The 27364-nt window shown below is 34.1% G+C and overlaps 2 protein-coding genes across 5 annotated transcripts; one reads left to right on the forward strand and one right to left on the reverse strand.

The window, feature by feature from the left end:
* The first annotated feature begins 726 nt into the window (after positions 1–726).
* LOC130826683 (general negative regulator of transcription subunit 3) lies at positions 727–22414 on the forward strand. Of its 4 annotated transcripts, none has more exons than XM_057692252.1 (18): positions 727–1006; positions 1142–1273; positions 4527–4664; positions 5452–5502; positions 9440–9529; positions 9629–9775; positions 9916–10026; positions 10224–10238; positions 13333–13401; positions 14025–14535; positions 14645–14727; positions 16798–16965; positions 19071–19218; positions 19334–19455; positions 21147–21425; positions 21511–21645; positions 21895–22076; positions 22191–22414. In XM_057692252.1, exons 1-18 carry the CDS (start codon positions 914–916, stop codon positions 22255–22257), a joined length of 2541 nt encoding a protein of 846 aa, XP_057548235.1. In that variant the 5' UTR covers positions 727–913; the 3' UTR covers positions 22258–22414. The 4 variants fall into 4 exon arrangements, with proteins under 4 accessions (XP_057548235.1, XP_057548246.1, XP_057548239.1 ...); XM_057692263.1 differs by having other exon boundaries at positions 4548–4664; XM_057692256.1 differs by lacking the exon at positions 10224–10238.
* Positions 22415–23207: 793 nt separating this feature from the next.
* LOC130826706 (glucan endo-1,3-beta-glucosidase 8-like) lies at positions 23208–27044 on the reverse strand. The gene is made up of 2 exons (XM_057692277.1): positions 25903–27044; positions 23208–24545 (listed from the first exon to the last, which is right to left on the reverse strand). Exons 1-2 carry the CDS (start codon positions 26238–26240, stop codon positions 23447–23449), a joined length of 1437 nt encoding a protein of 478 aa, XP_057548260.1. The 5' UTR covers positions 26241–27044; the 3' UTR covers positions 23208–23446.
* Between the last annotated feature and the right edge of the window lie 320 nt (positions 27045–27364).

The following is a 27364-nucleotide window of genomic DNA, read 5'->3' on the forward strand; positions in this document are numbered from 1 at the left end:
TTAAAATATAATTTCATGACATTATTATTTTTTTTTTACTATAGGTTTGTTTATTTTTAGCAAATCGAGCAAATGTTGATTATTATTGAAAATTTCACCTAATAACAAATTATACACCGAATATTTTTATAACATAGTTAGACAACTACAATATAAATTATTATTACAAACACTTTTTAGATAAATGAATATTATTAAATAGAATTAATGATGATCAAAATTAATTTATGTAGAAGGTTGAAATACATTTTTTTATGTGTTTAGTTCATAACTATTTGTAATTATTACCATTTAATTTTTCTGATTTAATCAAACTAATATATAAGTGTATTACAGGAGTACTAAAATAAATAATCTTTGTGCATTGATTAAATACATAAACTAATTTTGTAAAAAGCTTTTATTATAATCATCCCAGAAATATATATATATATATATATATATATATATATATACACACACGTTATTTAGTAATAAAACTTGTTTTAAGTAATTATGCGGTATCTTTTAGTTTGATTACCTCAAGTAGGATTTTAGGCTTGTGTATGTGGTTTGTTTAGTATGTGTTTGCAAAGTTGGGATTTAGAGATACAATCTAACATTCTAAATATCCAATTGAATTCATATTAAAAGAAATATTAGAGCTAATAATTTCGTGTATACACTAGAATTATATATTTGTAATGACAAAATAAAAGAAAAAAAAAAACAAATTTGTTGTATCACACGCAAAGATTAGACTTATTGAAAAGAAGAACATTCCGATAACACTTACTAGAGTTTGAGTTTAGACCATACCGAAGTCTCTATCGCTATTATCGTCAGTTCCAAAAACCCTAAATTTCTCAATTCAAAATCAATCTATTTGCATGATATACATCAAATTCGCAGCAACTACATTAAATCTGACAAAATGGGCGCAAGTCGAAAGTTACAGGGTGAGATCGATCGTGTTTTGAAGAAGGTTCAAGAAGGTGTTGATGTTTTCGACAGCATCTGGAACAAGGTCAATCCTCTACTTAACCTAATTATTTTGAAGACTATTAGATGATGATAAGGAAGTTTGCGAATATTCAAAATGATGTATTTTATTTGTTAGAAATGTCGGTTATTCTTTTCTTACACTGTAATTATACTTTAGGTATACGATACTGATAATGCGAATCAGAAAGAGAAGTTTGAAGCTGATTTGAAGAAGGAAATTAAGAAATTGCAGAGATATAGAGACCAAATTAAGACATGGATTCAGTCCAGTGAAATTAAGGACAAAAAGGTATGTGCCTTTATACAATTCTTCATTTTAGTTCCAAAGATTGTGTGAATTGTGTTTAGTGCCTTTTGTTGATGAAACTATGGATGGATTTGGTTAGTTTTCAGTTCGTGTTTTATATGGGCTGACCGGCTGAGTAAGTTTATAACTTAGAATGCATTGTTGTGCAACAGCAGAAGAAGCAATATCAAAAACAATAAAAAAACAATAAAGATCCAATGCAAACAAGAAGAAATCACACCAAGAATTACGTGATTCACTATCAATGTGATAGCTACATCCACGAACGCTAATAAATCAAATGTTTCACTATAAATTGCAAGATTACAAGATGAATCTTAGAAGACCTCTTTAATGGCAGCTCGCTTTCTCTTGTGTTTTTCTGTTACCCTAACGCTAAATTCGAGAGGGGTTTATATAGTATCCCTCCCTTAGATTCGATATTAGGTTAAAATAGTTACAAGAAAACAGGCCCAAAAACGTGTAAACGTCCAAAATTCGAACAACCGCATGAGTCTTCGCCCAAACCAGCGACTCGTCGCTTGGTCACTGGAACCCCATTATTAAAAAGTCAGAATTTATCGCGAGATGGCAAAACCTTCGCGACACGGAAAGTACCCTTCCAGAACAACATAAGTGAAGTGATGACTCGTCGCTTTCTCAACCTTCTCAGAAGCGACGACTCATCGTCAATCTCTGGAACGCCATTTCCCTTCGTGATTCATCTTCCATTTTCATGTTTAGACTCTGTTCGAGTCACCAAACACCATCTCTGAGCAAGTGATACTTTAAGCAAGTAATCACCTGTTTACCTAAGCAAACCAGATAAATAAACAAGTGTTGTCGATAATTAAAAAAATACAATCAAGTTCGTTAAAAAATTACATTGAACACAATTGGTTAAGGAAATTGTCCACGTTGAATTTTCATATTCTGAAAACGGTGCAAAATGTCACCATTTGACAAATTTTGAAGAAGGGGGGTATGTTGAGCGTCTGCTGGGTGAGTTACTGAAGTTTCTAATCTTGAATTAGTAGAGCCAAAACACGATCCAAAAGCTAGTTTTTTGAATACCTATCCGTTAACTGTAAATTCAATCATTAATCACGAATTCACGATTGAACTGTCAAACTAAATAACTAATTAATCACAATTATACAACCTTTAAACTATGAAACTAATTAGTCACAATTGGCAATTGCTAAATAGGTATTATGATAAACAAATAAAAAAACCCTAATTTTTTTAAAGCCCTCATTGACCTAAGAACTAATAAGAAAACTAAAAGCTCTAATTTATCTAAATAGATAAACAAATAAAATCCCTAATTTTTAAACAAATAGATAAACTCAAACATAAAGATCAAAGATAAACAAATAGAAATAGTTGATTTATTTATTTACCTAAGAATGAAGAAGAGAAAGAGAAGGGTCTGGGCACTACGAGAGCTGATATGCTGAAGTAAATGTCGACTGGCCGCTGCGGTTAAGGAGTGGAGACTTGGAGTGAGGGTTGTGTCGCTGCGGGTTGTGATGAATGTTGAGTGTTGGCTGCGTTGCTGCCAGTGGTTAATGGGGAATTAGGAAATAAAGAAAATAGTAAATCAGAAATGGGGAAGGGGAGTGAAGAGAATTATCATGATAATGGGAAAGGGAAATTAAAAAAATAGGGGAATTGGGAGTAAATCAGTAAAAGCAAAAAAAAAAAAAAGTTAGAAAGGTTTGAACTTGTAACTTCGGGTTAAAAATCCAATTTTTTTACCAACTTAACCAACATAACTTGTATTACTAAGTTTTTTTTTGCAAAATTTAAGTGATGTCAATGTCTGATGACATCACTGACCCTACACTAGTTTTGCTTCTAATAGAATGATTCTTATTGGTGTGATGGGAAAATTTTTTTGGTTATATTTATATATTGATTTAGAAAATATCTTTCGATTCTTTGTTGTAAATTTTATTGTTGGACAAAATTTCCAATGAAATGATGTTATAATTGGTTTGAAATTGTATGCTGCTTTTTAGGGAGGGGGTAGCGGTGGAGATATATCCTCTTATGAGCTGGGGAATTTTTTAAACAACACCCTTCATTACTTGATGTCAACCTAAGCCTAAAATATTTCCCTCCCATCTAATATTGGATGAATCACAAAATTGACCTAAAGTCCTCTAGAAACCAAGGGTTAAAGAAGGAGAAACTTCAATCGTGCATTACATGAGAAAGTTGTCGGCAACATTAGGGCATGTCTATAAGTGTGAGCTTAAAGAAGTTAAATACACCTATTGCAAACCTTAAAATCTTCTAATACTTCTCTGATTGAAACACCCACATAATTACAAGGGGTGCCTTCCACAACATTGTCTTCTAATGTAGTAAAATATAAAATTTTCACCAGACGAGGGACCATGTATTTTTTTGTCACCTTACTAGCAAATAGTGAAGTACGCAATTGAGGAGACAAAACGTTGTTTGGTCTCAAAATAAAAAACAAATCTCATTACAAAAAGTAGATAACCGTGCTTGTCAAGTCACATATTAGATTTTTTTATATTTTATGTTCTTATAGTGTTAAGAAAACGTTGGAGTTTCACTATTTTTCTTCCTTCTTACATCTTTGGATGTAACAAGCTTATTTGGAGATATATCAGTACTTGAATCCATCTCATTATTTTTTTAGAAGTTATAATTACTTGTTCTATGGTATTTCAACTTCATTCAGTTGTGTTGATTCCAACATGTACATACTGTTAGTCTCAACAACTTACATTTTCTAGATAAATGTCATAGAGGCTATTTTTTATTAGAGTTTGCAAGAATTGAATGTATCTAAGGGCGAATGTGTATATAAGTTATCTAAGACATATGTTTATTATTAAGTGTTTTGTACTTCTACAACAGATGGAATATATCACGAAGTTACAAAACTTGTGTTGTTTTTTTGCATTTGATTTGTTATGGGGATGGAAATGCAATTACAATTTACAGAAGTTTGGTTTCCTATTTTTGGTCTCTCTATTGAAAGATAGGATCATATTTGACTTAATTTCCATGCTTATTATTATTTGGTTTACTTATCAGTATATGTATTTGGTGTTTGTGTCACATTTTTTTGATATTTATAAGACTACCTCATTTAGTATTCATGATATTATGACAAGATATTAGGATTGTTTTTCCATTGAAAAAATTTTGTAGTTTGACTCACTCTTCCTGAACCTACTTTGGTGATTGACAATTGTGATATATGTTGACGTAGGTTAGTGCATCTTATGAGCAGGCTTTGGTGGATGCCCGTAAGCTTATTGAACGTGAAATGGAAAGGTTCAAAATTTGTGAGAAGGAGACCAAGACAAAAGCATTTTCAAAAGAAGGCCTTGGGCAACAACCAAAAACTGTAAGAGTTTTAACTGATGTGTTGCTTCACATCTACATGTAAAAGCTTGATGATGTATTCGTGTGGCACTTAGGCTAGCATGATAGTTTACTTGTTGTAGTGCAGTATAAGGGGTAGTCTTAAATTTTTTTTGTTAGTTGCCTCATTAATGTAGTGGTAACAATGAGTTTAAAGATGTTTATAGTAGTTCTGTTACAATAAGTAGTGAAGAAAAAAATACAAGTGTGGTGGTTTGCTATTGTTATTACCCACATCGTAGAAAGGAACCTCAATCCAAAAATCGCTCGTGTATTATGATTGGCGTTATTTTGTTGAATAAAAGGCAAGGAATAAATGATGAAGAATGGCAAAAGAAAACAACGTGTCTAATTCTTATGAAGTAATGTAAGAGGGAGAAACGTATGAGATGTTAGAGGAAAAGGCTATTTAATGTGGGGAAGGAAGCGTGGTTTTCTTTATTTGTTTGGGATTTATTTAACTATCTCCTTCTATATTGAACAATTTACAAACTAATATAATGTTACCTGCAATTTGTCTAACTATCTACTTCTATAAAAAGTAGATATGTAGTTTTATGTGCATTCTTATTAGTTAGCACCGAATAAACATTGGTCTATAGTTTCTCATACAATCATGACACTAATATGAAGGTATTTCATGTTCTTATATGATCTATAGCTCTTTCTTTTTTCCATTTAGCCTTCAAGTAAAAAAAATTACAATTGTTATGTTTGGCTATTCTCAAATTTCCTTTATAAGCTTACTTGTTTTCTTGTATTATTTTTAGGACCCCAAAGAGAAGGCAAAATCAGAGACAAGAGATTGGTTGAACAATGTGGTATGGTGCAAACTTCCTTTTAATCAGTTAATTCGTTGTGCATGTGTTTTCTTGGTTTCATTTTTGGAAGATTGAACTTTTATGTCGTTAATTGGATTAGAATTTAGAACTTAAAAGTGTGCTTTTTACTATCCTAATTCCAACCATTTTCTAGGTACGTATCCTCATTGGTTAATAAGCACTCCTAAACACAAATTTTCATTGTGTTATTTGTTATTAGGTTACACCATTGAACATTCTCAAATTTTAGTTTGAAAGCACATTTTTTATTATGTTGATGTATGAATGATAGACACACACTTGTTTTCAGTTTTCACCACTTTGATTAGTTTTCACATAATATAATATATATATATATATATATATATATATATATATATATATATATATATATATATATGTATATATATATGTATATATATATATATATATATATATGTATGTATATATATATATATATATGTATGTATATATATGTATATGTATATATATATATGTATGTATATATATATATATATGTATATATATATATATGTATATATATATATATATATATATGTATGTATGTATATATATGTATATGTATATATATATATATATATATATATATATATACATGTATATATATAGGTTTTGGATCATATGAAAACCAATTAAAGTGGTGAAAACTGAAAACAAGTATACATAAAAGAATAATGGGGTACATATTCTGGTGACAATTTTGTAAATAATTAGACGATTTCTAAAAGGTGTATATACATGCTTAAAAGGTGTACATATTCGGACGAGATTTCTGTAAACAAATATGAATTTTTTCCTTTACAAAAATATGTGCACCCTATAAGATAGTATATATACCTTTTGCTACAATATGTATATCTCAGTCTAGTTTTCAGTTTTCAACACTTTAGCATGTATGTACATCTATTAGCAAATGTCCAATTATTAAAGAAATTACCACCTGAATATGTACCTCTTTTAAGCTTGTATGTACGCCCGTGTTTTATTTTTACCACTTTAATTGATTTTCACTCGATCATATATATATACTTAAAAATTTTAGATGAAGGTAACACTATTCCTTACTGTTCATCTCCAAATCAATGAAAATGAACAGTAATTTACTTGCTCCTCACTTTCCTTGTTTAACCTTCTCTTTTCATCACTTTCTTCCATCTAACATTTTTGTCCCACATAATCAATTATCATTTCCTCCTTTCATGATCCCCTTTATTTACTGTCTCCTTCCTCTCATTTCATGATCAGTTTTCTTTGCTTCCTCCATTTTTCCTAGCTACTCTGTTAGGTACACAAGCAAAAAAAAGGGTTCCACAAACTAGGTTTAAGACCGGTTTCAATCAAGAAAACTAACACAAAACGAAAATGAAGGCATCAAAAAATCCGATTTTCAAAGTGTGAATCATTAATTAATAATTTATGAAGGCTTCAACGAATCTTTTTCAACCTTTATTTGATTTTTGATCCCTGATTTTGGTTTATATTAATGATAATTGTAAATTACAGTTGGATCTGTGATCTAGGGTTTTTTTTTTTTTTTTTTTTTTTTTTTTTTTTTTTTTTTTTTTTCCTTTTCTTATCTAGGGTTTTGAATTGGTTTGTAAAATTTGTGGATTTTCATTTTTCGTTATTGTTTTAATTGATTCTATGTTTTGAAGAATTTTTTGGGTTTGATGATTATACATGTATTGTTTTAATAGATTTTTTGTTTTTATTCAATCAATAATAGAAGTATTTTCATGTTTCTTAAAGAGGCTATTATCATGGTTATTGAATGCATGATAAGCGATTCACTCCTAATACTTAGAAGTTGAATTGCAAGATCAAGGTTGCTTGTGAATTGGAGTTTGCTGAGTATGCAGAGTATGTGTTTGATGAAATGTTTAAGAGAGATGTGCGGGAATTGTTGTAGTTATGACAATATGGTTGTGGGATATTGTAGAATGACTAAAATTTCTAAGATGGATAAGTGGCTTAATCAAATAGTTGAACAAAAGTTTGTTGTTGATATTGGTGATCAGTGCATTTTGTAGTATAGGTAATATAAACAAGATATTTTGGTACTTCTATAAGATGATGGATATGGGGTTTATACTAAATCTTATTAAATTCACATGTTTGGTTGATGGGTTATGCAAGAGGGGTAATATTAAGCAATCTTTTGAGTTAAAGGAAATGGTTAGGAGAGTTGTGAGACCTAATGTTTACGCACATACAACCTTAATTAATAGCTTTGCAAGAAGGGATGGACTATTTGTAGGAATTGCTGAATTTGATATGAAGTTTTGTAGTATAGGTAATATAAACACTCGTGCACCACGACTTGTGAGTAGTGTGGCACGATTATTGTTCAAGGACGTTGATGCCACTGTGCCAAATAATACTTGTGTCTCTATTGGAGGCATGTGTAGTCGTTGTCCAACTAAGCAACGTCATGATATCGTGTAATTTTATCTCAATTGAGAGCAGCTCAATTTCAATCGTAGAAGATGAGTTGAAGGTTTTTTCTAAGGCTAGAATATTCAAGTTTGTTTGTGAAATTGACAGATTAGTCCAAGAGATCATGCTTGAGATTTTAAAACTTAAAGTATACAAATTGTGTGCAAGTTTAATCTCAATTGCAAAAAATCATTGTCATTTCCAAATTTGTCTTGTTTTCTTATTCATTCCTTTAATTTGCTTGATATTGTGCTAATTGTATTGTATATGAACTTTATTTAGTATAATTATTATCAATTAATGCACTTTTAATTATGATTTAAATTGAATAGGATTTCTTGGGTGTGCGTGCATAGCACGCTCCCCACCAACTAGTATATATATATATATATATATAAATATATATATATATATATATATATATATATATATATATATATAGGTTTAGGATTATGTGAAAATCAATTAAAATGGTGAAAACTGAAAACTGGTGTACATATTCCGATGGCAATTCTGTAAATAATTAGATATTTTCAAAAAGGTGTACATAGATACTTTAAAAGTGTACATATTCGGATGACATTTTTGTAAATAATATGAACTTTTTCCTTCACAAAAATATATACACCCTATAAGATAGTATGTACACCTTTTACCACAATATGTATATCTCAGTCTGGTTTTCAGTTTTCACCACTTTTAACTGTTTTCACCTGATCCTGCCCATCTATATATATATATATATATATATATATATATATGTATATATATTATGGGCTGATTCCTGTGAAAACCATTGATTTGATGAAAACGAAAGGAAAGGTGTACATTTGAGTTTTGGAAGGATACATTTTAGGATTATATACGTGCACAAGTTTCTTGTGCCAGGAAAAAAATTGTCAATATTTTTGATGATGCTATTAATGAATGCGGTACCTCTCTGTTATTGGTTCTAAGACAATCTACTTATATGCTCCTCATTGCTTTATATATATGAAGCAAATTCTAAATCGTATTGTCATTCTTTATTCTAGAGCAAATTCTAGTTCTTAATGTCATTCTTTATTCTTTTTGTTTATCCTTCTTCCCTTTGTTTTAAGAGGCTCAAAATATCCTTTTTTACGAGGCAAAGACGGTGGCTTTTTCTATGTGAGGCACACAATTTTGCTATGAAGCTACAAAATCAATTTTTAAATATATTTAATACTTAAAAATTAAAAGAACATGAAATTCATATTATATTAAAATATAAGTAAGCTAAACACTACTTTAGCACATAAAGTCGTACAATAAGTTGATAAGTCGATAACTTAGTCTTGAGTTAACAAAAGTAATAAAAAATTAAAACAAAGACAAAGGAATGGAAAGATATGTAAGATTCTCTTTCTCTAGTATGTTTCAGCTTTATAGGTTTCTTAGCAAACTAAAATGCCCTATCAATTACTGTATCAAATACATTAATTGTTTAATGTCTTTGCAGGTAGGGGAGTTAGAGTCCCAAATTGATAATTTTGAGGCCGAAATGGAGGGCTTATCAGTTAAGAAAGGAAAGACAAGACCTCCTAGACTGGTGAGTAGAGGATATGAATGATGATTTCATCACAACTTTTGTAGTAACGATATGTGAATCATACTTATGATTGAAACATGCTCTTATTTTTCTTTGTAGACACACTTGGAAACTTCTATATCTCGTCACAAGGCTCATATAATGAAATTGGAATTGATATTGAGACTATTAGATAATGATGAGTTAAGTCCTGAACATGTGAATGATGTCAAGGACTTTCTTGAAGATTATGTGGAACGCAATCAGGTCTATATTTTAAAGTAATTTTTGTACCATTACGAGTTTCTAGTGGATTATATATATATATCTCAAAAGCACATATATTTTTTATTTGATATGATGTTTGACTTGAAGCCCTAAACTTTGCCTTTGAATATATTTTTCAGGAAGATTTTGATGAATTTAGTGATGTTGATGAGTTCTATAGTGCCTTACCATTGGACAAAGTGGAGGCTCTTGAAGATCTTGTGACCATGGGTCAACCCGGACTTGCTAAGGTGTGTAAGGCTTTTGAAATGTACATACCTCATCAAACATTTTATTTTTTAGATTCCAGGCATGTTGACTATGAACTTACGATAATTATTTAAGTATTTTCTGATTGAGTTTGCCTTTCTACTCTTATTCTTGCTTGTGACCATGATATTTGAACACCGGTTGCGGTAATTTACGAATCTACAATTTTGAGATTAAGGGCGTGAAGTCACAGGTTCGGATCTTCGTACTCTTTAGATCCTGTTAAACATTTATAAGTCTTTGGCTTTTGATGATAATGAACAATAGTAAAATGAGTAATAAAATCAAATGTAATTTCTATCCATGTGAAGTTGCAAATAATGTTTACAATCAAGGGTCAATCGAAATCAACCTCTTTATTGTACAAAGTTAAGGTTGCTTTATATTCGACACCCAAAAACAACGGAGGTCAAAGCCAATTGACATTGGGCTATGACATGCTGTCGTTATATCTATATATTTTGTTGTTAAATAATAGTGTCTACTAGATTCTCAATTTTCTTGTAAGTATTCTAGTTCTGTAACTATTGTGTTTTGAATATTCTTTCTTCCTTTTAGACTTTTGGATATGCTTTAACTATGTGATTGTCAATCTTCCTGACTTGTTCTTTCCTTTTCATTGCTGTTGAAGATCATTAATTGAAATTATCTATGCTTCTTGAACCTTGTTGTTTTGTGACCTCTCGTTTTATCCAGAGGTAAATCTTGGTAATTTTTTTATATTTTAACTATGTAATTGTTTACATACTACTCCTTACAGACTTACAGTTTCAACTTGGGTTTGCACTAGAACTTATTGAGGGAACAAATAGAAAAACTGGTGAAGTAGAGAATAGTGGAGTTGTGATTGAGTGGGTCTGACAATGAAGCATTTAAGTGAAGAGTGAACATCAGTTGGAAATAAAGCATCGTGGAAAGTGTGAGCACGAGTACGAGAGCTCTTTTTGAGTAATAAAGTATTTGGTTTTGCTGGTTTCTTCCTATGCTTTAGCTTCTAGAAAAGATAAACAAATTTAGGGGCAATAAAAAATATTGGCATTTAGTGGAAGTGATTATTATTATATTTCAATCTGTTTGTAATTTGTTTTTTCTTGCCATTCTTTCTTTAATTTTAGTTTTGTGACCGACCTTTTCACTCTTCTTTTCAGTGTTTTTTGTGCATGACCAAACGCACTTAATTAGTTTTCGTTTACTTTAAAAATATGTAATTTTAAGACCCTTTCTTATGTCTATATTTTGAATTATATCCTTTGGGTTATATCTTACTCGTCCATCTTAACATAGACATCTTAGCCACCTTCTTCTATTTACAATGAGCTCGCCTCTTCTTAATACTGAACATTTTGATAATTTAGTGGTTTTAGTCTATAAAAGTAGAATTTTCCTATTAACCTTAGTGGCACACCATGTGGTATATTATTCATGTCGCAACTCTTAATTTGAGCCAGTTCAGTCCCCTGTTTTTAGTTTTAATCGATATCTTTGTTCTTGTGAAAAATTGATTTAAGGTACTTGAAATGCTCACTTTGAAGTAGCTGTTTTGTATTTATCTTTTATAGCACCTATGTCATGATCATTTCTGCCAAAACAAATTTCATATACTCCGTCTTCTTTCGACTTATTTTAATTTCATATGATTATGATTATAATTCGTAAGTCCTCTCCACATCTCTAGCTTAATATTGGCACCGTCTCTAGTTTCGTCCACTCAAACGATGTGAGCAATGAACAGCTCAATACTAAACTTCTGCCTCCATAAGTCTTGCTATCTTATCTAGAACCACTGTTGAAATGATATACTTATGTGACATTATTTCTTCATCATAATCCACCAAAATACTTTCCTTAGAACTTTGTCATACACTTTCTCTAGATCAATAAAATACATGTTTCTTTTTTGTTACATGCAGCATTCCATTTGTTGATAGGAAAATTCAAGATACCACTTGTTTTGTAAATCGAGGGACGGTCGTTTCTATGAGGATAATCAGAAAGGGATTTATAGCCTCATTTTCCTTTGTGAGCATTTGGCTCATGAATTTTTCAATCATTTGTCAATTTGATCATTCTTGAAAATTTCCTTTTCTGATTACTTGGTCCTATGATGTGATTTGGACTCCCCAACTTTAGATTAATTCCCACACGCCCCACATCAATTGTTCCCCAATTATCAATGACGCCAAGTTTGCAAGCCATTGGAACCTCATCCTCACCTCTTATAATCCATCAACAATCACTGCACCTCGATTCTCACTGTTTGTTTCTTATCTCCGACCATCATACCACCCCCCACAGCCATATCAATCACTTCTATAGCCACCTTGAAATCTTCATCCCACAATCAGCCATCTTTGAATTTTATAGAGAAAAAAAGAAAGAGAGGCATACCTTATTTACTTTCCAGGGCTGGCTCCTGGTGGTCGAAGTCAATAAAAACTCCAGATCTAGAGCTTATATGGTCATTTTCAACTGCCAATATTTAATTTTATTGTAGCGATGAGGTGTAGCAGTGTTGTAAGTTTCGTGCAGAGCTGCAGTGGTGAATGTGGACGAGGTAGTTCAATGAGAGGAAGATACAGTTGACCTGGTGAAAAAACATCACTAAATTTAGAGAAGTTTTGACTAAGCTCACCAGCAAATAACTTTTGAAAGTTGGAGGTTTTGCATTTCTTTCATTTCTGTACTTTTTCATGATTCTATCTGTTTCTTTTTTGTGAACCAAACAGCCCGTATAATTTAGAACTTTACTCTTGCGTAGCTAGTTTTATCCGTTCAACAACAGACATTTTTCATCTTTTTTGATCTTTATCTTTGGGCTCTCCTTTGTACTTCTGCATCATATTGTTTTCTGCTTAAAGGTGATGAAACCTTGGTAGCTTCATGTTGGCTACAAATTTTCTCTCTCTGTTATCACAAGGGTAAGGTTGTGTGTCTGCGATCCCCCTAACTGCCTAACCCCCCCTCCCTCGTAGGTGGGAGCCCAGGTTGAAACCACTCAAAGGAATATTAGAATGCTATTTTAATAGAATGTTGTAGTTTGTGGATCATAGATATAGAAGCATGCTTTAAAATTTCCGACAGAACCATCAACTATTTTAAAATCATTATCAAACGGGTGATTAGTTTCAATTGACGTTAAATTGTGTGTGCATTATGTGATGTGTATCTATGTATATTAAGCACAATGTTTGAAAACTGTGTTACCTGATTCTCTGAAATATTTAAGGAACGGCTAAGTACTATGAAGTCGTGCTGTGGTAACGTCTTTCCTCTGGCATGTTTGACAGGGTGGTGGCACTACTACCTCAGTTCTAAGTCTTAAGTCATCATCAAATACATCATCCTCTTTGGCATCGGTATGCTATATTAAAACCATTGCTAGTAGATAATAGTTAGATTGCTTTATGTCATTTTATTAGTTATGCCATTGTCAGTAATTGTGTTTTATACTGGCTTGATGTATGATTTCCTATTTATTCTTCCATTGGAAATATCATCGACAGACTTGAATCTTATTCATATTACACAGAAGCAGCTGAAAGCCTGTGTATCCTGTGTGTAGTTTGCACTTTGTTGTGAAACCTTGTAAAATCTCTTCTGTTTTATCAATGTTTTTGATGTGTATGGATTGTATGGCTTGGTGATTTCTTAGTGTATTGAAGCATATCACATTCCAACTTGTCATGATAGTAATTGGCTCCAAGCTTGTAATTCTTTTGTTTAAAATTCTTGTTTTTTTAACAAATTTTGGTGCTGTAGTCTGTAGCAGAAGTAATCTTATAATTTCACTGTGTTCTTTGTTTAAATCTTTTTCATGCTAGCCTAAAAATAATTTGTTTCGATTTCTGTTGAAAATAAATTGCTGATGTATCTATAATTTTTGTCTGTTAAAGTCCTTACATTATTTGCTACTTTGTGTTATTTGTTTTTCTGTTTGGTTTTTTCTGTTTTCTTTTTATGATTGAATTTATTTTGACAGGTCACAGTTCCATCCTCTCAACTAAGTGCTCCTATTCTGGAGCTGGATGAAACAAATTCTCAGGACAGTAATGCTGAAACTGTTCCAAAGACTCCACCTTCTAAGATTAGCGTACTTAGTTCCTCCAATCCACCTACTAGTCAGGCAGCTACAGCAAACACTTCTGCTCATCTATCTGCCAGTCCAAGTGCTTCAGCTTCTGTTCCGGGGACAGTCTCCAGTCGAGGAATTCTGGACAGTGCCAATCCTTCTCTGAATATCCCAAATGTTTCCAAAGAAGAGGACACATTGGACTTTCCTGGACGGAGATCGTCACCTGCTCTCTTAGATACTGCAGCACTTAATCGTGGAACTGGTAGGGGCAGCATATCTGGCCAACCTGTTGCTAGCGTACCTCTTAGTTCTGTTAGTACAGTCCCTAGCAGTGGCATGACGCTTGGTGCTGTTCCTTTGGCATCTGAAGTAGCAAAGAGAAATATTTTTGGATCAGATGAAATGCTTTCAAGTGGTGGTATGGTGCATCCACTTATTTATTAAGTAGTAGGATGATCCCACTGCATCATATCAAATTGATTGACTGATCTGGTTTGTTTGGTTCTATTATATTGTTCAAACTGCAGTTCCTGGCAGAGCATTCTCGTCTTCTGTGGGTCCTGGAATGCAGTGGAGGCCTGGAGGCCCTTTTCAGAGTCAGACTGAAGTGGTGAGTCTTATTTTTTTTACCTTGTTGTGGCTAAAGAAGAGTTCCTCTGAATAGTAGAGTATCCTTATAATGTGAAATGAAGTGCTAATGAATGAACATGCTGGGAGTTTTGTATTGTAGTTGATGTGTGCTTTGTTAGAAAGTACATTAATATGCTGCTCTCACCTTATTAAAAATGTAATTTTCTAGTGAATAGATTGATATTTCAGAAAATGTTTGTTATCTTCATTTATATCTTCACTTGCCTGATTCTTGATTGAATTTAGCTGTGATATTAAATTCTCATGTATATTTGATTGTTGACAGAATCTCTATTTCCATGAAGTTAGTTATATTGGAGCGAGTAAACTATGCCATTGTTTTTGATGAATTTAGTTTATCCATTTATATATCTTTTGTTTTATCACATTTTTGAGAAATATCAAAATGATTGCTTCTCTTTTGTTTTAAGTGAAGTTATAAGTTGGAATTACAATTTTTCCATTAGATGACACCAGCAGTAGCTACCTCTCACTATGGGCAAATGCCCCTAGTTTTGTATTCTACTTTTATTCTCTGTGCCATCTCAGAGTGTTGCAGCTACAAAAACATGGAGGGAATATTAATTGTTCATCTATGCATATGGACATTGCATAATTATATATATTGTCTCGTATTTTATGAACAATTCTTTACATTTAGATTCAAGTCATAAAATGTGTCGGTATTTATGTTGGTTATCACTAACCTAGAACAACCCTCTTTCTTTATTCAAACGTGAGTGAATGCCAAAGCACTAATAAGTGGAGTTAGTTGCTATTTTGTTAGTAGTGTAAAAAAGAATGGAAGATGCACCTGTTAGAAAAGTTGATGGTTGAAACTTTGAGTAGCTTAAAAGAAGGAAATGCTAGTCAAACATGGCCTAGAGAATATGAGTGAAGAATGACATAAAAATGGGGTTTTGAAGGAGCATATGACAATATATAGAAATTAAGAAAACGAGGAGAATATATGTGGATGACCATTAGAATAGATTTATTTAGTAGTAAAGTGGCGTTTGATACGGCCAAATAAAGGATAATCTTTATTTCCACGACATTTCGTCTTAATTTGATTTGGTTCATGTAGCTGGCTCCATATGTTGGGATCAATGCTTTGACTTTGTTGTCACTTTACATTCTATTAGAATATCTCTGTTCAATAAACAGCCCTTTGCACCATCCTAAATTTTTTCAAAATCTTGTAAACTAACCCTCCCCCTTTTCTATCTCTTCCTTCTCCTGGGGACACTCTCTTTACCTCGCCAACCACTCCATATCAAGCCACTTCAACCACTAAGGCATTAACACCCTCCTTCCTAAGTTGCCCGATCTCCAACTACAAACACCCTCTTCCAAAGCTCTCTATCTCAACCCACCAACATCTCCCTTGAGATCCATTCCCACATAGTGAGACCTTACCAACAAGACCCTTTGTAACTGCCTTCGGATCAGCCACCCAACAGGGGTGTGGAGGAAGCTGAAGCTGAAGCTGGCAGGGGTGCTGGGTGAATGTCTTGTCTGACTGTCAAAAAGGTTCAATCAAGTGACTACCCGGGTGGATGTCTGGCGCTCCAAAGTACTCTTGTCTGTCACTTTATCAATTAAGATTTCACAGTTTGTAGCTCTTAATCTTCTTGCTTAGATGGAACCCCAAGATACCTGAAAGGTAACTTACCAATTCGGAAGACTGAAACCTCACTTAATCCGTCAAATCATTCTTCGTATACCCACAGTTTAAATAGCTGGTTTGGTTTGTTAGCATATAATCCTGTGATCTCAAAGACTAATTACACACCTTGAAGCATCATATAGGCAAACTATTCTCTCGTTGACCAAAGACAGCAGCTCATCTGTAAAGCATGGATTGAGGCTAAGGGAAGCACAAATTTGGTGGAAACCAATCCTCTGCGCTTGCGCAATGTTTATATCATGTTACATTCTTCTTTGCAGTTTGCTTGCTTTTTGTATTTTGTTCAAGTTAACTTGTTGCCGACCCCAGTTTTATAATGTTTTGACATTTGTTTGTTCAAGCTGACTTGTGCATATACAGGGACAGTATCGTGGAAGAGCTGAAATTGTTCCTGATCAAAAAGAGAAGTATGTGCAGAGATTACAGCAACAGCAACAAGGTCACAGTAATATTCTCGGGATGCCAAGACTCGTGAGTGGGAATTCCAAACCATTCTCGGGGCAGCAGCAAAATCAACTTCTGCAACAGGTAGAATTTTGTGTTTTCATCATACATTATTGTAGCACCAACATTGAGGTTGGCTGAGAATTGTAACATTTTAAAGTAGAATTTTATTTTAGCCTTAATCTAAAATCTGCACCTCAAGCCCAATTGCATCAGAGGTGGTCGAATCCTGGATGAAGCAAACTTCGATAGGCTCAAGGGAGTGTGTGCCTTTGGATTTAGGCCTTCTCCCACAAGGTGTTAAGTGTTAGCACCCTGGCCACTTTTCGCTGAGATGTGCTAAGTTTTTGTGTATTGGAGAGGTGAGAGGAGAGAGAAAGAGAGAGATAGTAGAGTGAGATCTGAGCTGAAAATAACGAAGCCTACTTTTTATGTAATTCTATCTTACCTTTTCTTCAACCACTTGATTGCATCAGCATGATTTTTTTTTTTCATATTTTTCAGATGAGGAGATGGGGGGCCAGATTTACAAATTAAATGCTAGTTTTATGTTGTTTGGTGGTTGCTTATTCTCAGATTCTTCACTTCTCTTATGATAAATTCTAATCTATGGGTGATCCATTTCTGATGATGTCTGACACCATTGCCTGTGGGTGTCTTCTTGTTTTCTATGGATCTGCTTAATGCTCTCTCTCTCTCTCTCTTGATCAGGTCTTCAGTTACCTTTTCAATTCTTTCAACTTCATTCATTTACTTGCTCTTTGATTATGTCATGACTCGGGTCAAAGGGTTCAAGGGCATTATCGACATTTCATATTAATTAGTCTTTGTACTTTGTAATTAGATTAGTTGTTATTTTTTAGTAGTCTCTTGGGGCTTAGGCTATATATAGAGCCACCTTTGTAATAATTGTTCAGCTTTGATTAGTGATTAATAAAGGAAGTGTCTTTTTTGGGAGTTAGGGCAGACTCGAAGTGTTCATACTATCGGTTTCGGTAACGGGTCTTGGCTGATCTATTACAGATTACTTTTGCTGTTTCTTGATCTTTCCTCGCAGAAGCTTATAATTGTGCCTTTTGAATAAAATTTCTCCCTTATTGTTTCATAGTGAGCTTGTTAGGTATTTACCGCCTACTGTTACTAGTGAGGGTGTCACGTGATCCCTCCCTGGTTTTGTTTACTTTAATAAGGCTTTCAGGCACATGACGTTGACAAATGCATCCCTGCGCCTTGACGTTAGGGTCAAATGCATCTCTGCGCCATGTGTTTTGTAAAACTATGCTTAAAGAGAAAACAATGTGGATGTATCTCTTCACTCTAAGTCATATCTAGACCTTGTAATGTTAGATTTAATCTTCTTATCTCGTATTGTTGGTTGCTGACGTACTGTCCTATCGTAGATGGTAACCACTTTCTGGAAACCGTCTATTGATGCATGTCACTTAACTTTCTTATTTGGGCCGGAAAATTTCTAATTTGGATGAAATTTGCCTTACCCTCCACACTACTCGCTTATCAGACATGGAATGGAAGTAAAAGCTGAAAGCAATACCTAAAAACAATTTCCTGGCATATATTGCCTTACTCATGCAGTTGTATGTATTCATTTACATAGATGATATCATTATAAACCTAAGTTTTATGTTCTGAAAATTGCATGGTCTTTCTTAGTGGAAGTCCCCTTTCCTTTCTCTGCAAGCTGCTGCACCTTTAAAAAAGGCAAAGGAAGTTCAATATTTGATGTTTAATGTTTTTGGTGTTCGAACGCCCTGTATGGAGCTAATGTAAAAGTGGTGTGGTTTATTCAATTTGATTTAATATCTGGATTTTCTTACAATATAATGTATCAGGGACTTTCTTCTGTCAAGTGTTATCCAAAAACAACCTTATGTTTTACAGTGGAAATATGGACATTCAATCCCTTCAAACCCTACTTCGATGGAAGCATTGGCGAGTCATTAATGGCATTGGGGTAAAGAATGTTGTGTGGCTGTTACACCACTTCTTTGCTTCAATGATTTTCTGTGTCTCCTACTAATGAAGTTTTATAGTAATAACTGCTTTCTGAATGGTGGGGTTGGACTTTTGTTTTCTTTCAATGCACTGTGATATTTTGGTTTTATATGCTAATGATTTGTCTCATAATGGGATGTTATATCTTGGCCTTCTGATTTGTTCTGATGTTTCAGTTAAATTCTCAAAGTTCATCGATTTCCTCTCAAGTCGGTCTTGGGCTAGGATTGCAATCTTCTAGTCTAAGCACTACGTCATCTGCACCTGTACAGCATCAACCAATTTCTATCCAACAACAGGCTCTACTTGCTGCAAAAGAATCATGTGTAGCATCCCTCTTATTTTTTTAATACATTCTTATGATTGCTTGTTATGCACTTGGCCAAGTATGCATACAATATATATGCAAAAGTAACTATAAGTCAATTTGACCTTGCAGCGATTGAGGATCAGCAACATCAAAACTTGCCTGAGGACTCAACTGTTGAAATGGCTCCTAGTTCTGGACTTTCTAAAAATTTGATGAATGATGATGATCTCAAATCTCCTTATGTGAAGGATGTATGTCTATTTCTTTCTGCAGCTAATTTTGTGTTTTTCGCGTATGCTTTCTATTACATGACACGCGATCTGTCAAGTGTATTGGAAGTATGGACGAGTTCAGATTTTACATAGAAGTGCTGTATGTGCATGCCGTTCGTATTTTTATGAGTGGAGTAGGTATGCAAATATTGTTATGAAATGGATGTCTTGGTTTGATGTACTGCCTCCAGACAGTGTCATGCACTGATTCAGACAGTGTGAGCTAAAGTGCAGTATGTGCGCGCCCTTTGTATTTTTCATCCACACTAGAGGGAAAAATAAATTTAACACTGCAAAAGTAATTTTTTAAAAGAAATTTTATGCTCCTTACTACACTTCATTATCCATGTTGAAGACCTCTGTTTGCCTGGGATTGTTTTAATAGGAACCCTTGGTCAAAACACTAGCGTATTAAAACCTAATTCTAAATTTGCATGTTTCAAGTCAAAATTGGACTATATACTTCTTCAAACATAGAAATGGCTTGTTGAAGCTTTATTGTGGATTCTGCACCGATAAACACTCTGTGGCTATTGGCTAGCCATATGTCTTGTTAGCTGCTCTGATCCCCTCCGTCTAGCTATTTTTTCATTCCCATGTCTTTTTCTCCAAGATGCTGGAGATTATATCTGATGTTGTAGGATCAGTTGGTGTTTTTTTCCAACTAACTGAAAGCCAGATCTTATGCTTCTGCCTTTTGTTTCTTTTTCCCCTTATTTTGATGGGTTTCATTTCAAACTTGTCGGATTCCTTGTTCTTCTAGCTGTGATGATTATTTTGCTCTATGGATCTTAGAAACCTCTTATTCTTAACTGTCACTTGTTAGCAAGGGATAATGTATTTTCTGTTTCCTTTCCATGTTATTTACAGTGATTATTTTTTTGGCATCTTCAGATTTTATTTTATTATTCTTGTTGGAGCCATCAGCAGTGTACTTTTCAGGATAGATTGTTCTTGAACTATTTTGTCATAAAGCAAAGTGGCAACCTCTTTAGGTAAATTGTATTGGAAGTATGACTCTGGCCGTGAGGCAATTTCCTTCACCGTTACCCTAGCTCCAGGGACATTTTATATATTGTTGCCTCTAGCGCCTTATAAAGCCAAAAAGGAAAATAGGAAAACTAATAATGTTACAGATGTTTTTCCTGTTTGTACACTCAATCCAAAAAAATATGATTATCTGAGAATAATTGGTTATTGATGATGTTACTAGTACTGGAGCTACATGCTAGCATAGACAGTATCCAAGTTACAATCTTATTTTTGAAAAGCTTGCTTAGGCATGCCTTGGCCGGCGATGGGTTGGGCACTTTGATCGGGCTGGACGAGGCGAATCCTGAAGGCGGGCGCATGAAAGGTTTGTAGCGCCTAAGTGCCTTCTGGTCTTAGTCTCAGGAGGAGCCCATTTGATGCGGGCACCCACCAAGTTTATTTTCTCACACCCAAGGCTAGCGCTTTCACCCGACACCTAGGCTTTGGCGACTCTTAATGCCTTAAAGTGCCTCGTGCCTCGTGCCTTTTTGAACCTAAGGTTACAAGTTAACATTTTCGATAATTTAATCAAGAAAAAATAGATAAAGGTTGAGGCGGCTTGTCCGCTTATAGAATGGCATGTAATTAGAAATTGTGTATCAGTATTTAGTATGTTAAATCAACTTGTTTTCTGGCAGACTGGAGGTGCATCTGGTGCGCTAGCAGAATCTGCTCAACTAACAAGAGATACAGATCTGTCTCCTGGCCAACCTTTGCAAACAAGTCAATCATCTGGTAGCCTCGGAGTTATAGGTCGGAGAAGTGTCTCAGACCTTGGGGCAATTGGTGATAGCATTGGCGGAACAGCCAACTCTGGTGGAGGGCATGATCATTATTACACTATGCAGATGCTGGAGGCTGCATATTTTAAACTTCCTCAGCCTAAAGACTCAGAACGAGCAAGGACTTATACACCGGTATGACACTTGGTATCTTATTTGTTTCGAGCTAGGCACTGATTGTTAATATACAATCCTTGTAAAATTTGTATGCTTTTCACAGAGGCACCCTGCAGTTACTCCTTCGAGCTTTCCGCAAACTCAGGCACCAATTGTCAACAATCCTGCTTTCTGGGAACGAATGGCTCTTGATAATATTGGGACAGATACCTTGTTCTTTGCATTCTACTATCAACCGGTGGGCCATCTTATTTCACTGAATTTGCTTCTATATATATTCATGTGTGCTTATTTTGTGATTTTATGCCTCTTACCTACCTCCCTCTTTCTCTGCCAAGTGGTGGGTTATAGATCCTTATGGAGAGCAAAGTTTGGGGCGGGTTCGGGGTAGTTTTTGTACTGCCTGGTAGATCCCAAAACCTCGTACCATAATTTATAATGAAAAAAACAGTGATTGCTGTTTGAGTTTTTAAGTACTTGCCTGCAGAATACATATCAACAATATTTGGCTGCAAGAGAGCTGAAAAAACAATCATGGAGATTCCATAGAAAATTCCACACATGGTTTCAGAGGCACGAAGAACCAAAGCTTGCCACTGATGAATGTGAAAAGGGAACCTATGTCTACTTTGATTTTCACATTTCCAACGATGATCCAAATCAAGGATGGTACGTACATTCTACGATACAATATCCTCGCTTTCATTTTCTGCTAGTATTTAAACTCTAGTTTTCGGTTATTGGCTTCCGTTCTGAGTTTATTCTTTGTGCTTATTATCTTAGGTGCCAGAGAATCAAAGCAGACTTCACTTTTGAGTATAGCTACTTAGAAGACGATCTAGTTGTATAAGATGTTCAAACCATCTCACACTATAAAGTGCCCTTATAAAAATTTCTTTCAATGTTATGGTCGTCGATTGTGATTCAGATGTTTTTGTCTGTCTAGTATTGCATGATGAATGTTCAAATCTATAATGGCAATGGCTTGATGTCAAGTTTCTTTTCAATATCATGTTGACATGACCCAATTTAATGTCGACTTCAATTTACCTAAAACAAAACTGAATCTGACTCGTGGTATAGATCAATTTGACCTGTAACCGAACCGATCTAGGTCAAATTATTGACGTGACCCGATAAATTCCAAAGCTGATAAAATCCAATCTATTATTGGATTGAATAACTTAATTTACAACTCTATCACTTTCTTTTAATTTAAATAATTCAGATATATCAAGTTTGTCTCACCATAATATTACCTTCATTTATACTAGTAATATATAATAAAAAATTAATAAGGGCCAAACTAAAAGAATAGACGACAAAAGTGGAACAAGACCGGGCCTCTACTAGCTTTTATGTGGTTTCACCCCTGAATCCATCATTGAATCAAAGTTTATGTTGTGAAGCTATTTGTCCATAAACTACCAATGATTTTATATCATTATCGTATTCAGTATATTCCGTACGAAGGAATTATGATTAGGATTTGGGGAGGGAAGAAGGTGGTAACCTATACTCACAAAGGAGGATGCGGTCAAAAGAGTCCCTCGACTCCATAAAGATACTCAAAACGAGAGCTTTCTGCAACGAAAACCACTTAGTGAAGCTAAATCCGTAAGCCCACATCTTACAACACAAATTTAACCTTAATTGTAAATTAAAAAAATAAAAAATAAAAAAAGTAGGTAATAGATAACTAGGCAATAAAAACAAGTAAAACAGCGAAAACTACAAATGATTACAAAGAACTTAAAAATTCATCCTCCTAAGAAGCAAGAATGCCGTTAAGGAACTGAAAATGTATCTATCTGGATTCTGGATATAGCTTTTAACAAAGAATTACCAATATATGATTAAGCACACTATTAAAGAACTTTGCTACTGATAATCGTATCAATTAAATCAATTAAATACTCAAAAAAGTAATCTATGTTGTTCTGTTCTAAAATCAAAATCTTTATACAGAAAGAAAATGATCAAATATATTAAATCGAAATCAAAAGAATAAAAAAAACAATTTTTCCACAAAATCCAGCTCAAAAGTGTAGGTACACAATTGCAGCAATCAAAGAAAGAGCCACAGGTACAGCAGTCTTCAGACCAGATGAAGTAATCTGGATGGTAAAATTGCAAGTTGGTGTAGATATATTATGCAGTGCTAACCTAGCCAAACCTTGGAAATCGCAGGCGGCGAGATTCTGTTTCTGTGTCTGAAAGTACACATTAAACGCGAATGAAGCGTTCTGATTCGCATCCAACCCTTGACAAGAGGAGCCATACCCGAGAGGCGTACAATCAGCAAAAGTGCATGCAAAATTGATGTTATCAGCCAACTTGTCCAGATTTTTGGCATTCGGGTTGAATTCACACCATTGATTTTGGAGATATTTAACGTTCTTTGCACCCACAAGATAGATATCCCGGTTTTGGCCCGAAAGATCCATGGGAAATTTCGGCAGTCCATCATACCGAAAAATTCCCCAATGCCTCTCGAAGTTACCAGGAGCAACAGTTTTGGCATCCTCGTCAAGGAGCCCAAACAAGTACATCTCTATGCTTCCGGGCCTCAAAGGAGTGCCTACATTAGCTGCAATTCTAGGCAGAAGGCCGCGGTAAAATCTGATAGCATTGTTAATGTTAGCATTAACATCACCATCCGTGGGCCAACCGACCTCCCCAACAATAATCGGCAAGTTCCCAAACCCTGCTGCTTTCAAGGCTGAAACCAATGTATCAAAGTTGGCATCAAAAACGTTTGTGTATTGGATCCCGTTATCTACTATAGGAGCAGCACCCCCGTCAAAAAACGCATAATCGACTGGGAAACCAGGGTTTCCATATAAACTCAGAAACGGATAGATATTGACAGTGAAAGGTGCATTGTTTAGGCTCAAGAACTGAACCATCTGTGTCATTAGGTCAGCAACGTCTGTTCTGAATCTTCCAGACGAAGGTACATTGCTGCCTGATGGTGACTCGTAGACATCAGCGTTTAAAGGCACTGTTGCCTTGACAGTGTTTCCTACCCCAGCTTCGTTGAGAGCATTTTGGATGTTTTTAAGGGCTGGCAAAGTAGCATTCTCAAATGTGCCATTGTAGGATTTGAGAAAAGGTTCATTCCCTACCGCCACATATCTGAAACCCGACAAATGTTTTAACATCACAGAAGTAATCACCAATCTATCTAAAAACAGTAAAACGTTCATACTTTGATTGCTGTAATTCGTAAAAAATAAACATTGAGACTGTAATTCGCAAAAGTGCTAAACTTTAAGGCTGTAATTTGCAAATCATCATCTAAAAACAGTAAATTCAAATCCCAGCAAGCTCCCAGCGTTGCAACAAAGTTCATCTTCTGAACGACATGTGCCAAGGAAAAATCCAGCTTCTTATACCTTATGATAGATTTGTAAGAAAAAGGCAACAAGTTTTCATTTGTTTTTATTGCCTATGATGAGGGGATACAACATTTTGCAAACCGCATCCAAAAAATGTAACATGATTTCAGATAGTGCACAAATGCAGTCTGGTTTGTCAAACGCGCATGAATTTTCAGATGTATCGGCCTATGTTTCGAGCATGATTAGATAAAAATCTTTACAATAAGGTCGTAATAATGTGATGTAGGCAATGTTTTCACTACTTGAGCGACTTAAAATTTGGGTTCCTTTTGAGAAAAAATTCCTACTGGATGCTCACCAATGGGCCAAGGATATGCTTCTAAATGAAGCATAAAGCAGCTACTGAAAACATTGTACTTATATAATATAATATCAAACCAGCCAAATCATTGTCCCCATAATGTTACTCAAAGTAGTACTCAAATGCAAAGTAGGGATTAAGTCAATTATTAACTAAACGAAACCATCTTAGTCAACTAATTAACTACTCTAGTTAGTTGATATTATTCCTTTAATCACAACACTAGTATCATCAATTTCTCTAAGGTCCATATCACAATCACATGATGGGCAGTTGCATATCTAAAAGAGGTAAAAGAGATGCAACTTTCAACATATTGCATATAAAATTATGCTTCATAAACACAAATCACATGACAAGTGGATGAAGAATACTGCAATCACACAAAGAAAAAGCAAAGGGCACAAAAAGTTTTGCACATTTTTATTTACATATGAAAAAGAATCGAGTTTCGTCTCATTTAAAGCATATTCCAATCCCTCATGTAAATCTAGGTTCAATTATCACTTTTCTTTTCTTCGGCGTACCTTGTAAATACTAAATAGAGGTGTTCAAAACAAACCCGACAATCCGATAATTACCCGACCGTGTAATCTAACCCGACATTTTACATATTCAGTCTGGTCTCGTTTGGAGCATATTCTCTCCCACATAAGACCTGGGTTCGATTCTCATCTTTTCTTCCCACGGTCTACCTTGTACTGGGGAAAAAAAGAACATATATCATATATGAATAGCTTATTAACAAAAAAAAAAGGAAAACAAGTGATCACAGAAACAAACAACTCACTTGATGTTAACTCCTCCTTCGAAATTATAACGAGTGACATTCTTTTCAACCCATCTCTGAGCTCTCTTATAATCAAGCATGGCAGACAAATCACCATTAGGAATGGCAACCATAACTTCAATATCAGTACCACTAAAAGCACTCAAAGTAGACTCATCTGCATCAAACAACTTCACCTTTTTAATCCCATTATCCTTAAACATTTGTACCACTGTATTTGGCGCCAATCTATGAATAGCTTGTGTTCCCCAATTCACTCCAAGTCCTTCAACGTCATAACCCCATAATGAAAACCCAAGAATCAACCAACTTACAAGAAATACCCACAAATTTTCCATTGAAAATTAATGGTTTTTATCTTGTGGGTATTAATCAAGATCCTTCCTTTCTTTCTTACCTTAAAAAGAATAGATTTTCAAGGATAAAATTGAATCACAATTATATTGATTTGTGTGTGAACATATAAAAGTATTGTAATATCAAATGAAAACTGCTATATAGTATAGGAAAATCAAAAAAAGAAAAAAACAGCTGGGAAAATGAGGAAAAACGTTTGCAAAGGAACGGCATATAAGGGAAAGTGTGAATGGGTCATGGGTCAGCGAAAATTCTGGGATTTATTCTCTCTATTTCCCCATTAAAATGGGGTTATGGGGATAGTGGGTTTAATGGGGAAGAACAAAAATTAATTAATTTTAATTAATTAATTAAATGTACCAAAAATCAATACTTCGGTGAGATACCAATTTTAAAAATTAATTATCTATTATTACCAAAATGAAGATTAAAAAATATAGTGTATAATAGTAAATCAAGGGTTTTGGTAGGACTTAACAGAAATCAGAAAAAATAGGGGAAATTAATGAAAAAATTGTTATTATTATTTTTTTTTTATGGAAACCCAGAAAATTTATTAGAAAACCCAGAAGAGAATGGGTGTTATTGTTAAACAATAGATTGGAAATTTGATTTGGGGTTTATATGATTAATGAAATTTATACAAGAATGAAGAGGAAGATTGAGTTTATATTTTCGAATGGAATGGAGAGAAGACTAAGAGGAGGGGAAAAAACAATAGGCTTTATCAAATGTGAAGAAAATGAGGGAGATTTTGTAAATTTGTAGGTTGTTTAATCTTGATTAGGATTAGGATTAGGATTAAGATTGATCGATTATTAAAGTTTGAATTAAGCAAAAGTTCCAACGGCTACTAATTATTGGGAAAGTGATTGTGTTGTGTCATCAGGCAATCATCAATTGTGGCCAGCTTTAGTTTGAATTAAGACAAAATAGTTGTTGAACATCTTCATGTTCGTGTCTAAGCAAACCACGTTCTTTGTGACCGTTTATGATAAAGGTTTATGTCCTATGGTGCTATGTTGTGCAAGACGATGTATTGTATGGTAGACTATAAAATAAAGTTTTTTAAATTTTTTGCGTAAAGTGATTATGAAATAACATA

This window comes from Amaranthus tricolor, chromosome 1 (assembly GCF_026212465.1).
Source record: "Amaranthus tricolor cultivar Red isolate AtriRed21 chromosome 1, ASM2621246v1, whole genome shotgun sequence".
In the NCBI taxonomy this organism is placed as follows: Eukaryota; Viridiplantae; Streptophyta; class Magnoliopsida; order Caryophyllales; family Amaranthaceae; genus Amaranthus; species Amaranthus tricolor.